The 14,779-nt window shown below is 69.6% G+C and overlaps 1 protein-coding gene across 2 annotated transcripts; it reads right to left on the reverse strand.

The window, feature by feature from the left end:
• Window positions 1-6,388: 6,388 nt before the first annotated feature.
• Window positions 6,389-11,763, reverse strand: CRIP2 (cysteine rich protein 2). Of its 2 annotated transcripts, XM_081097488.1 has the most exons (8): window positions 11,425-11,763; window positions 9,093-9,187; window positions 8,922-8,979; window positions 8,076-8,216; window positions 7,936-8,004; window positions 7,749-7,843; window positions 7,007-7,064; window positions 6,389-6,919 (listed from the first exon to the last, which is right to left on the reverse strand). In XM_081097488.1, the coding sequence occupies exons 1-8, from the start codon at window positions 11,465-11,467 to the stop codon at window positions 6,852-6,854; spliced, it is 627 nt and encodes a 208-aa protein (XP_080953614.1). In that variant the 5' UTR covers window positions 11,468-11,763; the 3' UTR covers window positions 6,389-6,851. The 2 variants fall into 2 exon arrangements, with proteins under 2 accessions (XP_080953614.1, XP_080953615.1); XM_081097489.1 differs by lacking the exon at window positions 8,922-8,979 and having other exon boundaries at window positions 11,425-11,554.
• Window positions 11,764-14,779: the final 3,016 nt, after the last annotated feature.

Here is a 14,779-nt window from a genome sequence, read left to right on the forward strand (position 1 = left end):
CAGGGGGCAGCCTGGGTGCCCCCATCTCAACACCTCCACCCACCCCAGGAGACCAGCTTGTGGGAGGGTGGGAGCTCCCAGGGTTCATGGGTGATGGAGGCCACACCCCAGAGTCTCCTGTCTGTGAGGGGGCCACGCTAGACCCCATGCCCCATGGCCTGCACCCCCACCTCTTTCAGCTGGCTCCCTCCTCCCCGGGACCCCCCCCTCTGAGGCCGCCATTCTGCCCCCACTGGGGCTCTGTATTTAAAGGGCCAGAAGGTTGAGAACCGCTGTTGTAGACGGAGCCGCCTGGCACCCAGGCCTCCGCCCAGCGCACCAGGGGGGCCGCTTCCTGGGACCTGCAGGTGGTGTGTGCGGCCTGTGTGCCCTGAGTGCTGTCATCTCCTGGCTCCGGATCCCCGAGAACAGGAGGAAAGAGGAGGCCCGTGGTCATGGGGGCAGGGCAGGGGGGGAGATGGGCTTCTGTCCCAGGCCCCGGGTCCGGGGACCCCTCAGTGGCTGGCTGTCCCCTGCCCTCGGGAGTGGGGTGCCTGCTCTGCCCTGGTGGGACCCCCAGGCTCCCGCCCGCCCGCCTTCCCTGCTCTGCTCCTGCCACACGGGGGCCGCAGCCCTATCTGCCGGCACTTGGGCACCTCACTGTGGTCCCTGGAGCAAAGGCCACTGGCCGGACGCTCCCCGTGCTCCCGCCGCCCTGGGTGCCGCCCAGGCCTTCGCGGAGGCAGCGGCCCCGGAGCCGCAGGGCGGGCCCCGAGTGCTGTCATCTCCTGGCTCCGGATCCGAGCCAACGAGCCAACGGGAGGAAGGAGGCGGCCCGTGGTCATGGGGGCAGGGCAGGGGGGGAGATGGGCTTCTGTCCCAGGCCCCACAGGCCGCACGCACCACCTGCAGGTCCCAGGAAGCAGCCCCCCTGGTGCGCTGGGCGGAGGCCTCGGGCCAGGCGGCTCCGTCCACAGCAGTGGTTCTCAACCTTCTGGCCCTTTAAATACAGTTCCTCATGTTGTGACCCAACCATAACATTATTTTTGTTGCTACTTCATCACTGTCATGTTGCTGCTGTTATGAATCGTAGTGTAAATGTCTGATATGCAGGATGGTCTTAGGCGACCCCTGGGAAAGGGTCGTTCGACCGCCAAAGGGGTCGCGACCCACAGGTTGAGAACCGCTGGTCTAGAGGGTCAGCCAGTGATGGGTGCGCGGCCGTGTGTGTGTGTGTGTGTGTGTGTGTGTGTGTGTGTGTGTGTGTCCTTGCCTGTGGGCTCACCTGTGGCTGGGGGCACAGGCTCCTCTCAGACCACTTGGCTTCCCATATCTCTGCCCAGCCCACACCCCACCCACCCACCCACGTCCCAGCTCAGGGCAGGGGGCAGTGCACCAGCGTCCGTCCTCCCCTCCCCCTCCTCCCACTGCAACTACAACCTCACCCTGTGTGGAAGCCCCCCCTTGAAAACCTGGGTGATGAGTCCTGCTGTTATTGCCGTTGCCATGGTCACAGGGCGGGAAACACAGGGGGCAGGGGAGAGGGCCGTGGCCTCGCCCTCTGGTTGGTACGCAGCGTGGTTTTTCCGACACTGGATTCACACACACACACTCAGGGACACACACACTCAGGGACACACACACTCAGGGACACACACACACTCAGGGACACACACATGCAGGGACACACACACACTCAGGGACACACACACACTCAGGGACACACACACACTCAGGGACACACACACGCAGGGACACACACACTCAGGGACACACACACGCAGGGACACACACACACGCAGGGACACACACTCAGGGACACACACACTCAGGGACACACACACACTCAGGGACACACACACACTCAGGGACACACACACGCAGGGACACACACACACGCAGGGACACACACGCAGGGACACACACACTCAGGGACACACACACTCAGGGACACACACACACACTCAGGGACACACACACTCAGGGACACACACACACATTCAGGGACACACACACTCAGGGACACACACACACTCAGGGACACACACACTCAGGGACACACACACACACTCAGGGACACACACACTCAGGGACACACACACACACTCAGGGACACACACACTCAGGGACACACACACACACTCAGGGACACACACACTCAGGGACACACACACACTCAGGGACACACACGCAGGGACACACACACACTCAGGGACACACACACTCAGGGACACACACACACTCAGGGACACACACACTCAGGGACACACACACACTCAGGGACACACACACACTCAGGGACACACACACTCAGGGACACACACACACTCAGGGACACACACACTCAGGGACACACACACTCAGGGACACACACACACTCAGGGACACACACTCAGGGACACACACACACACTCAGGGACACACACACACTCAGGGACACACACATGCAGGGACACACACACTCAGGGACACACACACTCAGGGACACACACACATGCACGAGCCCTCCCAAAGCTTCATCCACTGGCTGGTGTGCCTCTCCAATTCCCCTGAGCCCACAATCTGTCCCGCCTGCCCATGGAGTGGGGGCCCCATACCAGCTCCGGGGGGCCGTGGGTGGACAGCCCCTGCCTCCCCCAGACTCCATGTCCGTCTGAGGCGTGGCCTCTCGGCATCCCCCAGCCCTGGGCCCCACCAGGTGCAGGCCTCCTGCTTGCGCCAGGGCACCGGCCCAGGATGCCGTGGGGAGCGGTGCTGACCCGGTCCACCTGGGTCCACCGGACTCAGGACCAGGGGCCAGTGCAGGGCCTTGTCAGGCCCTCCACCCCTGACCCCACTCTTTTGTGGGTGCTGTGGCACATGTTGCAGGAACAAATGGAAGAACTGAACCCCCTCACATACCCCAAGGCGCGGCCCCAACTTGTCCGCCCAGTGCTCCCAGCAGCGGCCAGCAGGCCCCAGGGCCTTGTCTGCAGCATGAAGGACAGAGCGGCCAGGCCAGGACACAAAGCACCCAGCTGCGTGTCCCCGGCTGCTCCTGTGCCCAGAACACCCGCGCTGTGCCAGCACAGCAGGAGGGCACCGAGGGCCTGAGCTCTGGGGAGGCCAACGCAGGGTCCTGGGTACAGAGCCAAGGCCCCCGCCACCTGCTCCCTTCCCTCTGCGCCCCTCCCCACCCTCACAGGCCACTGAGGCTGGGCGGGGGCGGGCGGGACCAGGCAGGACCTGCCTCCTGGAGGCCGCAGGGCTGGGCCAGTGACCTCTGAGGAATCCACACAGCAGCCGCCCACCCCACGGGGAAAGTTCTGCTCCTCAGGGCTGGGCGGCACATGCCCCGGCCTCACCCCCGAAGCCACGCCCAGCGCCCCGCCCTGGCCTCCAGGTCAGCTGCTCGGGCTGCTCGGTCCCAATGAGCCAGGGGTGTGGACAGGTGCAAGAATGTCCCCTGCTCTTGCACACACACAGGTGCCCTGAGCAGTCAACACGTGCCCAGGACGCAGAGCCTGGAGACCAGAGCAGCTCCTGCGGCTCCAGCCATGCCCGCGCCCCCCCCGCCTCCGCCCCCCAGGCCTAGCCGAGTGAGGGACTCAGACATTCCCAGGGCCTATTTTCAGCAGCTTGTCTCCGGGGAACCCCTGTCTGCCCCAAGGTCTGGTCCCAGGGCAGGCCTGCTGGGCCCAACGCCCCTCTTGGCCCTGAGGCCTGGGGGAGGGGCAGACAGATGCCCTTTCCCAGAAAGGTTCTGCTGGGCCCACAGGGGAGGAAGGCTCCTCTCGGGAGGGCCTGGCATGCAGAGGGCGTGGGTGCTGCAGCCGTGAGCTCCCTCGGCCAGCCTGGGGGTCCACAGAGAGGCCAGAGGGGCCCTCCCCACAGTGCAGCTGAGCCTGGTTCCAGGAATCGGCGTGCTGGAGCCAAAGCCCATGCAAAACTGCCTCGAATTCCACCCGCACCAGGCCAGCTGCCGGGCCTGCTGGTGGGCCCCGAGCCCACCCCACAGCCAGGCCACAGCCAGGCCGGCCTGGGAAAATGTGCTGCCCACACCTGGCCCTGGAACCATCAGCCCTCGCCCGACCTCGCCCCCAGGGGCCCTGGCACTCAGCCCCGGGCCACAGCCAATGGGCAGCTGGTGCTCGGACCCAGGGCAGAGCACCCCACCCCCCACCCACCCTCCTAAGAAGTTCAGGGAGTCCAGTCTGAGCTGCATGGGGTCCACAAGGAGCAGGGGCGGGCTGCCCAGAGAATTGGGGGCCTCAGAACTGGGGCAGTGGGGGCACCCGCCAGAGGGCCCCACCGGCCCAGGTCAGAGGTAGGGGGGTGCGGCAGGGACCTAGAGGGGCCCGGCCAGGAGTCATGGGAAAGCTGGACCAGTGGGAGGTGGGGGGCGGTTGGGGCGCAGGACGGTGGAGGAGGTCAGGTGTTGTGCGCAGCCCTGGGGTTTGGGGGTACAGCAAGGTGGTGGTCAGGTGGCATTTCAGGGCCGCCTCGCTGGCTGAGCAGGGGTCAGGGGTCGTGCATCGTTTATTTTTTTAAATATATTTTTATTTCAGGGAGGAAGGGAGAGGGAGAGATAGAAACATCAATGATGAGAGAGAATATTGATCCGGATCAGCCCACAACCCCGGCATGTGCCCTAACCAGGAATGGAACCGGAGAGCCTTCAGTCCGCAGGCCTGCGCTCTACCCACTGAGCAAGCCGGCCGGGGCACGTCCCCTGCCTCTTGCGGATGCGCCCAGGGCTTGGGGAGCCGGAGGAGGAAGCACCTGTCTCGCTGGGGGGCTCCGCGTCCCCCACCCACGCGCCAGGGACGCCTCGCCAAGCCCCACAGTAGCGGCCCCGCCCCGGTTCCCATAACAACCCCTTGGAAACAAATACGGCGGCGCGTCATCCTCCGCCCGCAGGAAACGGGGCGCGCCCTCCTTGGCCAGACGGTGGGGGCGGGGGTGCTCCGCGTCCAGGCGACCACTGCACCCCCTCCCACGCGGGGTTGGGCGGCCCTTCCGTGCACGTGGGTCCCGCCACCCCCCTCCCCGCCCGCAGTTTGGGGCCCGGCGCGCCCGGCACCGCGGCTCCATCCGCATAGTTTCCATGCAGGCTCCCGAGGGAGGGCCCGGCTGCGCCCCCCGGCGGCCCCCGCCGCCAGCGCAGGAATTTCCCATCGGACACCGGGAGCCGCCCCGGGCCGCGGCGGGGGCGCTCGGGGAGTCGGTTCTCCCTGGGGCGCTGGGACAGGGAGAGGCGGTGCCAGCCCCTCGAGCGCGCGTCGGCGCCCCTACCTGTCCGGCCCTGCCGGGGTGGGGCCGGGGTTACCTGCCCTCCCCCCCCCGCGCCCTTCACCCCTGGCCGCACCCCCGGCGCCGGCCAGGTGGGGGGAACGCTGGGCGCCCGGCGGGGCCGGGCCTTACCGGACATCGGAGCCGGTCGCTCCGCCCCCAGGGACACGGATGGCTGCCCGTCGGACAAAGGGCCTGGCATCAGGTTCAGCCTGAGCCGCGAACTGGGTGGGCGGGCAGGGGCCGGTGTCCAGGGCCAGGGTGCGGGGCACAGGAGGGGCGGCCGTCCGCGGCTCGGAGATGACCAGGCCCAGACACCCAGGCCTCCGCGGAGGGAGAGGCACCTGGGGGCCGGTGCTGGGGGCCGGGGGCCGGGGAGGTCTGCGCGGTCCCTGCCCCAGGGCGCCCAGGGGCAGGGAAGGCGCGCCCTCTGGCGGGGTGCCCAGGAGCTGCAGCTACAGGGAAATGTGCCGCAGGAGGGGGCTCCTCGGAGCTCCCAGGGGGTCAGGTTGAAATGGGGAGAGCAATGCAGCCCCCGCCTGGGGAGGCCTCAACCACTCCGCCACCACCGCAGCCACAGACACGGGGCCGCTGGCTGGGCACGCCCTTGGGCCACCACCAGCGCTGAGGCAGGCTGGCCGCCATGGCAACCAGGTTGCTAGCCCAGCCGATGAAAGCCACCGCAGAGGGGGCAGACTCGGGATTCCAGGCTCAGTCCGGGCTGAAGGCCCCCTCACGCCATCCACCCCTCTGCTCACCTGTCTCCCCACCCCCCCACCCCCACACACGTGGCATGCCCCTGCCACTGTGCCCAGGCTGACCCCTCCCGCACCTTGGGGTCTCTGATGGCCCCAGGCATCTCCTGACGGACGCCCAGCGCTGGCATTTCCCGGGGTCCAGGCTCAGCCCTAGGCTCCAGGGAGGTGACCTCAGCAATCAAGGCCCCTCTCCACTCCTGGACCCCACTCCCAGGAGGCCTCCCACCACCCTGTGTGGGCACCGCAGCTCAAAACAGCCTCCCTCCCGCCACCGCCAACCTTGGGAACAGGACCTGCTGCCCCAGAAGCCGGGCCAGGCTCGCCGGGAGCCCTGTGCTGGGCTCAGGTCCCTCCCACACCCAGAAGCACGGCGCTGGGTCCACCGATCCTCAAACATTTTATTGAGCGAAAGTCTGCGTTGCGTGTGAGCCACGGGAGGGCGGTGGGCGGTGGGCGGTGCTTGGAAGGAGCGTGGGAGACAGCAGAGGGCCCGTCCGGGGACACGCGGGGCGTGGTGTGGCCGCCCGGCCAGGGGCGATAAATAACAGTGGGAGGCGTGGGCAGCAGGAGGGGGAGCGTGAGGCTCGCCCAGGCCCGTGGGGACACGCGGGGCCAGGAGACAGACATGAAGACACGTGGGTCGCACAGGCAGGGAGGCCCAAGTGCGGGCACAGGCAGGCGCCTCTAGGGACATGGGTGGCGGCCTCTTCTGGAGAAGCCCATGGGCGTCCTCCTCCCCCAACACGCAGGCCCCGGACTTGGGCCCGGACCAACTGAGGCAGGACTGGGCAGCTGGGCACTGTCCCCCCGGGGCCCAGCAGTGGGCTCTGGGCAGGCAGGATCCTAGGGCTGGACTTTGCCCTCGGGGTCCCTGTCGTAGATGTAGCTGCCCACAGCTCCAGTATTCACTCCTGTGGAGAAGGGCCAAAAGGGGGTGCTGGGGGTGCGGAGGGGTGGGGAGGGGGCCCCGGGTTCCCCACTGGCCGGGCCACACTCACCCTTGGGTCCGAAGAGGATTCCGTAGCAGGGCTTGTGGCAGTAGGGCTGGCCATCGTGCTGGGGGCAGGAGGGGGTAAGGTGGGGGTCCCCGACTCCCCTGTCCCCACCCGCTCTGGTGGCTTCCTCCTCACACACATCCCGGGCCGAAAGCTCCCAAAGCCAGGACCAGCCCCCTGGCTCGGTGGGGGGGGGCCGGGGCGGGCCGACAGCGCGATGCCACGGAGCCTCCGCTCTGGCCACCAGGGGGCAGGTCCCACCGCCAGCCGCGGCCCTCGGGTCGGAGCCCCGGGTCCCCACCCGCGCGCGCCTCCCAGGCCCCCCCCCCCCACACACACACATCCCCTCCCGCGCGCGCCTCCCAGGCCCCCCCCCCCACACATCCCCACCCGCGCGCGCCTCCCAGGCTCCTCCCCAACGCCCGCCCCCGCCCCCCCCATCCCCTCCCGGGCGCCCCTCCCATGCCCCCCCACACACACATCCCCACCCGCGCGCCCCTCCCAGGCCCCCCAACACACACATCCCCACCCGCGCGCCCCTCCCAGCCCCCCCACACACACATCCCCACCCGCGCGCGCCTCCCAGGCTCCTCCGCAACGCCCGCCCCCCCCCCCATCCCCTCCCGGGCGCCCCTCCCAGGTCCCTCCCCAACGCCCGGCCCCCCCCACATCCCCACCCGCGCGCCCCGCCCAGGACCCTCCCGTCCAGCCCGGCCCCCTGGGCGAGCCCGTGCGCGTCCCTCACCTCCGCGTGCCCACCCGGGGTCAGCGTCTTCCCGCAGCGCTCACAGCGCAGGCACGGCCGGTGCCAGTCCTTGCCCAGAGAAGTCACCTTCTCGGCTGGAGAGGGGGAGAGGGGACCCGAGGCCCTGAGCGGGCAGCTCCCCAGGCGGGCCCCTCCCCAGGCGAGGCGGGGCGGGGCGCTCACTCACCGAAGTAGACCCTCTTGTTGCAGCGAGGACACATGTTGGGCTCCCCAGTGAAGGTGGTGACGCTGGAGGCTGTGGGGGGAGGCGAGTCAGGGCTGCCAAGGGACTCCCGAACCTCCCCCTCGACGCAGAGCCCGGCCCACCTTTGCTGGGCCCCTTTGGGGGGCCACTCGCCTTCCGCTCCTCAGCTCGGGCCACGGGCACCTCGATGGGGCCAGTGACCTGCGGGCCCTCTACGGCAGGCTTCTCGTAGATGTAGGAGCCGGCACCTCCGATGTTCACACCTGGGGGGAGGCAGGCACGGTGTGGGGGGGGTGGCCCGTGCCCTCGCCCACCACCCAGGCCTCACACTGCACCCAGCTTCTCAGAAAATGGCCCTCAGCCCGGCCAGCGGGGCTGTGATTGAGCATCGACCTATGAACCAGGAGGTCAGGGTTCGATTCCCGGTCAGGGCACGTGCCCGGGTTGCAGGCTCCATCCCTGGTGTGGGGTGTGCAGGAGGCAGCTGATCAATGATTCTCTCTCAACATTGATGTTTCTATCTCTCTCCCTTCCTCTCTGAAATGAATAATAATATTTTTTATTTATTTTTAAAATATTATTTATTTCAGAGAGAGGAAGGAAGAGAGAGATTGAAACACCAATGATGAGAGAGAATCATTGATTGGCTGCCTCCAGCATGTCCCTATCGGGGATCGAGCCCGCAACCAGGGCATGTGCCCTTGACCGGAACTGAACCCAAGAACCTTCAGTCTGCAGGCGGATGCTCTATCCACTGAGCCAAACCGACCAGGGCAATAATAATATTTTTTTTAAAAAAAGAAAGAAAAGAAAATGGCTCTCTATGGCCCATCCTATTGGGGTCAGGACCCTCTCCCAGGGGGCACCGTGAGCTGGGACAGTCCTGGAAAGGGCCCCCCCAGGCCCCCCACACACACCCTCTCCTCGGCAGCCAGAGCAGAGCCAGCGGGGCGGCCACCTGGGCTCACCTTTGGGTCCGAACAGCGTGGCATAGCAGGGCTTGTGGCAGAACGGCTTCCCGTCATGCTAGGTGGAGGGCATGGGGCACGGGGTGAGGGCGGTACCTGGGCCCACTGACCCCCCCACCCGAGCCGGGGGAGAGCCATGTGGCCCCAGCCCAGCCCCAGAGGGAGGCTCACCTCGGCGTGGCCCCCGGGCGTCAGCGTCTTGCTGCAGCGCTCACACTTCAGGCAGAACTTGTGCCAGTCCTTGCCCAGCGAGCTCACCTTCTCAGCTGGGGGGACAGGAGGTCAGAGCCCACCATGCACCCCCTCTACTCCTCAGGGCCCACGCTGTCCCCCTGGTCTGGGTGGCCCTCACTGCCCCAGGGCTGTGAGCTGGAGGGTCATCAGTAACCCCAGCATCACACCTGCCTCACCGTCTCCCTCACACACATCCCTGACCAGCCCCGAACCCCCAGTCAGGCTCCGGTGGAGCTGGCAGAGGCCCCGGTCTGGGGGAGAGGCCCTGAGCCTCCAGACCCCTGTGGGGAGGCCAGTTCCACCCCCAGGAGGGACCGAGGGACAGGAGCCTGCCTGTCTGCACTTGGCCCTGAGCGTCCCCACCCACTGCCTCCAGCTGCTGCTGTGGAGCCGGGGGTCTGGGACCAGCTGCTGAGGGTCGGCCGGGCCCCCTCCCCATCCCCCCACACGGTGCTGGGGCTGCTTGGCCATCTCCTAATGAAGGGAAGTGGGGGGCTCTCCAGGGTGCATGGCAGGAAAAGGGCCGAGGAGAGGGCAGGAAGAAAGGCCGGGGAGCAGCCGGAATTCCGGGTGGGGGCAGCGGCCAGCAGCTCTGTCCGCCTCACACAGAGGTGTTGTCTGGGCCGGGCCTGCCCTAGGGTCCCTCAGTCCCCCACCAGGGCAAGGCGGGAGCTCGGGAGCCCAAGGCTGTTCGGACGGTGCCAGCCGAGTCCTCGCCCGTTCCCCTGGCCAGGTCAGGGTCACCACCGCCACCTGGGGTTCTGGGACGTGGCCACTCAGGGCAGGGGATGACCCTTAGACCCAGGGACAGGTCAACAGCCGCACATCGCTGGCCGAGCCGGGGAGACAGACTTCACGGGCCTATGGCTTGGAAAGGAACGGCCACCCCACCCGGCCGCACCATTGTTGGGGACACAAAGACACAGTATCCCCGTCCCACTCTGCTCACACTCAGGTGTCGGCTACTGAGGAGGGGGTGCTGGGGCGCAGCCTGCTGGGCGGTGGGCAGGATCCCGCCCCCCTCCGCGCCAGCGCCTCCGGCCAGGATGGCCGCCAGCGGGTCTGAGCGCCTTTGTTTCCTGCTAGGAGCGCGGCCGCCCAGGCTGGCAGCGCATTTTTCCGCCTCGTCCACAGGACTGTCCACCCAGCGGGAGGGCAGCTGGGGGCAAACCTGGCAGCAGGGTGGGCAGGAGGACCCGGGGGCTGTCTCCCGCCCTGCACCCCCGGCGGGAGCCCTCGCTGGGGTGGACGGAGGGCTGAGGGCTCCTGGGAGGCGGCGGCGGCAGGAAGCCCCTCGGCTCCCGGCCAGGCCAGAGGCTCTCCAGGCCAAATCCGGTCCCTCCCTCTGGGAACAGCAAACAACCGCTGGCCGCCGCCTCCTCCGCCCCGGGCCGTCAGCAGGGAGGCCAGGCGGCTTCCCTCACTCGGCCTGTCCCCACCCTGGCCCCTGACCACTGCTCCAGGGTGACCAGGAAAGGGGCCCTTGTCTGTCCCCACCCGTCTGGCCATCCTGCCTTCTGGCCCGGTCTCCCCTCTTCGCAGGCGGGTGGGAGGGGCGGAGCGGGGAGGGGAGAGCGCCAACCCCCGCCCCTCTGCCCGCTTCTGTCCTGGGCTGTTCTGGCGGGGGGGGGGGGGGGGGGCGCTCAGGGGAACTCGCTCGTGCCCCGCTCCGCCCGTGGGGCAGTCCTGGGGGACTCGCACCAAGGAAGCAGGTTGGGACACGCGGGGGAAGAGGCCAAGGCCGCCCCCGCGTGGCCCGAGTCCAGAGCGAGCCCGGATCTGCCCCGGCCCAGCGTGGGCTGAGGCCAGAGTGAGGGTGGGGGTTCTCTGGGGCCACGCCGGCCGGGCCATGTCATGTGTGCGCGGGTGGGCGAAGCGGGGTGCGCGGGAAAGGTCCCAGAAAGTCGGAGAGCGAGGGAGGCGCTCCGAGCACGGGGCCCGCCGGGCCCGCCTGACCCGCGCTCCGCTCGGCGCCTCCCGAGACGGCGACGCGCCCGGGACCCGGGACGCTCCCCCAACTCCGGCCTCATCCCGGGGGCCACGCGCGCCCGCGCCCCACCCCCCACCGGCCGTTTCTGCGTCCGGGCGTGGCCGCCCCCACCCCGGCTCAGCTCCAGCCCCGGCCGCACCCGAACGGGCCGCGCGGCGGATCCGACGGGGGCCGCGCATCCCAGGGCGGCGGCCGGGCGCACGGGGCTCCGCGGGGCGGCGCGGGCGGCAGCCGAGGCTGCGCGGGGCGGGCGGGGCGCTGGCCGGGCCGGGCACTCACCAAAGTACACGGTCTTGTCGCACTTGGGGCACTTGGAGGCCATGGTCGTCGGTGCACCCGGTCGGCTCGCGCCCTCGGCCCGCGCCCGTCTCCGCGTCGCCGCCGCCGCCTTGGCCGCCCCGCCCGCCCCGCCCGCCGGGCTGTCCGCGCGCCCATTGGCTCCGCGGCCGGGGCGGGGCGTCGGGATCCCGCCCCCCGGGCTCCGCCGCCTGGAGTGGGGGCGCTGCCGGGGCGGGGGTGCACCTGCCAGGCGACGGGCCGGGGGCGGCTGGACCTGCCGGGCGTCCCCCGGCCCCGCGCACTAGGCGGCCTCTGCCTTGGTCTGACCGCGCCTTGCCTGTTTCCATGGCAACGTCGGGGCTGCGGGGCGGGGCGGGGCGGGGCGGGACAGGGAGTGCGCGGCCCCCTCGGTTGGGGGCGTCCGGGCCAGCGGGGCCTGGGTCCGGAAGGGCGTCCCCTGGTCAAGCAGACGGACGCCCGACGGCAGGCCCGCCCGCCACACCCGGCCCAGGCGCCCGGGCTCCCCCAGAGGACCCCACCCCCACCCTGTCGCGCGCCCCTCATCCCTTTGTTGCCCGGTTTCTATAGCAACGGCCGCGCGGCGGGATCCGAGCCGGATTCCTGGCGGGTCGGCCACGCGGCCCAAGACCGGCCCCCCCCCACCGCGCCCCGCCCCACACCGTCCGTGGTGCCGAGGGCGCAGCGGGTGGAGGGCAGGGCGCCCGCCGCTTCCAAAAACAGCGCGAGAGAAGCTGCTGGAAGGGGCGGGGAGGGGGCGGCCGGCGCCGGGGCTCGCGGGGCTGGCTGGGGCGGAAGGTGTTCTATGCCCTCCAGGGGGTGGTAGGGGCGGACAGGGGGGGAGATGGCGAGCGCGGGGAGGGGCACCCCACTCCGCTGGAGCCCGGTCGGCGCATCCCTCTCCTGGACCCACCAGCAGGGCCCAGAGCCTCCCACCTCCAGCCTCTTGGCCTCAGAGCGTCCTGGAGGGGGAGGCGGGGGTGTGTGGGGGGGGGCTAGGGCCCTGCAGCCCTCCCCCTACAGGGGCTGCCGGCCACGCCCACCTCCCCGCGCCCACCCGAGCCTGCAGGATCCGCCCTAACCCCGCCGCACTCCCACCTGGGGGGACCTGGAGGACCCTCCGCCCTCCTCTCGGGGGCTCCCCTCACCATAGGCTCTTGTCTGGGCCCCCAGCCCCAGCTGAGCCCCAACCTGTCGGGCGGACAGACCCCTCCGGGCCCAGGTGACAGGACCAGCACCCCTCACCCACTCTCCTCTGCCTGGGACTGGGACAGGGCCTGGCGCCATCCCTCACCAGTGGAGTGGAGGAGCAGCCAGTGTCCCCAACCTCCCGAACCCAGGGTTCCTGGCGCCCTGCCCTGGCCAGCTCCTTGGGGTGGCTACCCCCCCCCCCCCACACTCACACCCTACAGCCACTGAAACACAAGATTCCCCGGAGCCTGACCGACCAGCCTGACCAGCCCCCTCTGGCGCCCGGCTCTGGCCGGGAGCCAGCCCAGGCAGAGGCGGGCAGGAGGCCTCGGTCCCTTCCTGGACAGGGTGGCCAGCTGTGGGGCTCACCCAGGTCACTCATTCTCAGCCTGCTCCTTGCTCAGGCCGGTTCAGGTGTCCCTGAATAATTTAATTCCTGGCCCGGTGCCCGCCAAGTGGCAGCTACCATGCCCTCTCCGCTCGGGAGCCCCGGCCAGGCTCCCCCCTCCTGCCACTCCACCTCTGACAGTGGCAGGACTGACCGCTGTGGAGGCGGCCTGGCCCGCACAGGTGTCTGGGGGGAGGTCCCGGGCCCAGCCCTGCCTGGAGAGAGAACGGGGTGGGTCCAAGGAATGGCATCTGGCCCTGGCCAGGTGCCCTGGAGAGCACGGGACAGTGCCCTGCCCCCAGCCACAGCCCCAGGCCCCAGGCCTCAGGCTCCCTCCTGCCCCAGGGCTATTCTGGACCTGCTGGGCAGGGTCACTGACCAATGGACACAGAGCAACAGCGTCCACCTGAGGCCACTGAGGGTGACAGGGACCAGGGAGGTTCCAGGTGAGCAGGCAGGGCCCTGAGGTGGCGGGGCCAGGCGTGGGGGCAGATCCCTCCCCTGGGGCCACAGTGGCATGGCATCCACCGGATCACCAGTCTTCCTGTGCCCCGTCGTCCTGGCAACGTTGGCAGATGACATCAGGATCCTGGAGCTCCGTCTACGGGACCCAGGCTGGGCTCCCCGAGGGTGTGGGGGGCTCGGCAGGCAGGGCCCCGGGGCGACAGGGCAGCAGCCCGTGCGGGGCCTCCAAGGATGGCGCCCTCGGCCCTTGCTCCCCAGTGTGTGCCCACTCCCCACTCCTGGGCCGGGGGGGGGGGGGGGGCGGTACACCTCAGGGCCTGTCTGCCCAGCAGGAAGGGTAGGGGCCACCTTGCTCAGGCCTGGGCGGCAGCAGGCAGGGAGGACGCCCTGAGCCTCAGGAGGGAAGGGGGGCTGGGGGGCCGGAGGGCAGGGCCTGGGCAGAGCCTCCCCCTCCCCCGGGGAAGCTCTCAAGGTCACCTTCTGGTCTGCATCCTGGGCAGCGGGGGCTGTGGGGGCAGGGCTGCAGGTTGGAGTGGGCCGGGGTGCTGAGCCGTCCTGCGACACCCCGGCCTGTCACCCGCCTTCCCTCACAGGCTGTCAGAGGGAGGCCCGGCGCCCCTTATCTCCCCAGCAGTGAGCAGTGGCTTCTATTTCCAGCCCCTGCCGAGATGTGCATGCCTCACCGGGAGGCTGGGGAGCGGAGGCGGGGCTCAGGTGGGAGGAGGGAGCCCGTCTGTGTCCCTCCCTCAGCCCCCTCCGGGCTGGGCTGGCAGCCGCAGGTGGGTGGGTGCGGGGGATGCCCAAGGTAGGGTTTCTGAGAACGCCCTTGCTGAAATCTGAGTGAATTCTCATGAGGAAACTCCACACTTGCTGGGGTGGCCCCGGCTCTGCGGCCACAGCTGGGCAGGGCTCTGCCAGGAGCAGGAGCGGGCCGGCCACCCCAGCTGTGCTGGCTGCCCCACGGCCACGGTGGATGGGGCCCTGGCCACCCACCCTGCCTCAGACAGTGTCCGCTCCGCCATCAGGGCCCCGGGAGCCCCACCGGCCCTCGGGAAGGTGGTGGGCTGGGCCAGGCCCTGAAGGAGGCAGGTGTGGGCCGAGGTGAGGGAGGGAGGCCAGGAAAGCCAAGGGCCACATGCTGCTCCCTGGGGCTCCTGGGGGGGGGGTCCTCTGGGCCTAGAGCCACCCGCAGCGCACCGGGTGACCCACCCAGCCAGCAGGGCCCCGCCCGGCCTGTCCCCCCTGGGCGGGCTCCTCCGAGGTGCCGGGGTGGGGGTGGGGGTGGGGCTGGGG

This window comes from Myotis nattereri (assembly GCF_964212035.1).
Source record: "Myotis nattereri genome assembly, chromosome: 1".
Lineage (NCBI taxonomy): Eukaryota > Metazoa > Chordata > Mammalia > Chiroptera > Vespertilionidae > Myotis > Myotis nattereri.

Coding starts and splice junctions, on each gene's coding strand:
- CRIP2 (XM_081097488.1), bottom strand. CDS start 11,467: ATGGCCTCCAAGTGCCCCAAGTGCGACAAGACCGTGTACTTTG. Junction 8,217..8,921: donor CACGCTGTTCGGACCCAAAG/GTGAGCCCAGGT, acceptor GCCTCCCCCCAG/GTGTGAACATCGGAGGTGCC. Junction 7,844..7,935: donor CAACAAGAGGGTCTACTTCG/GTGAGTGAGCGC, acceptor CCCCCTCTCCAG/CCGAGAAGGTGACTTCTCTG.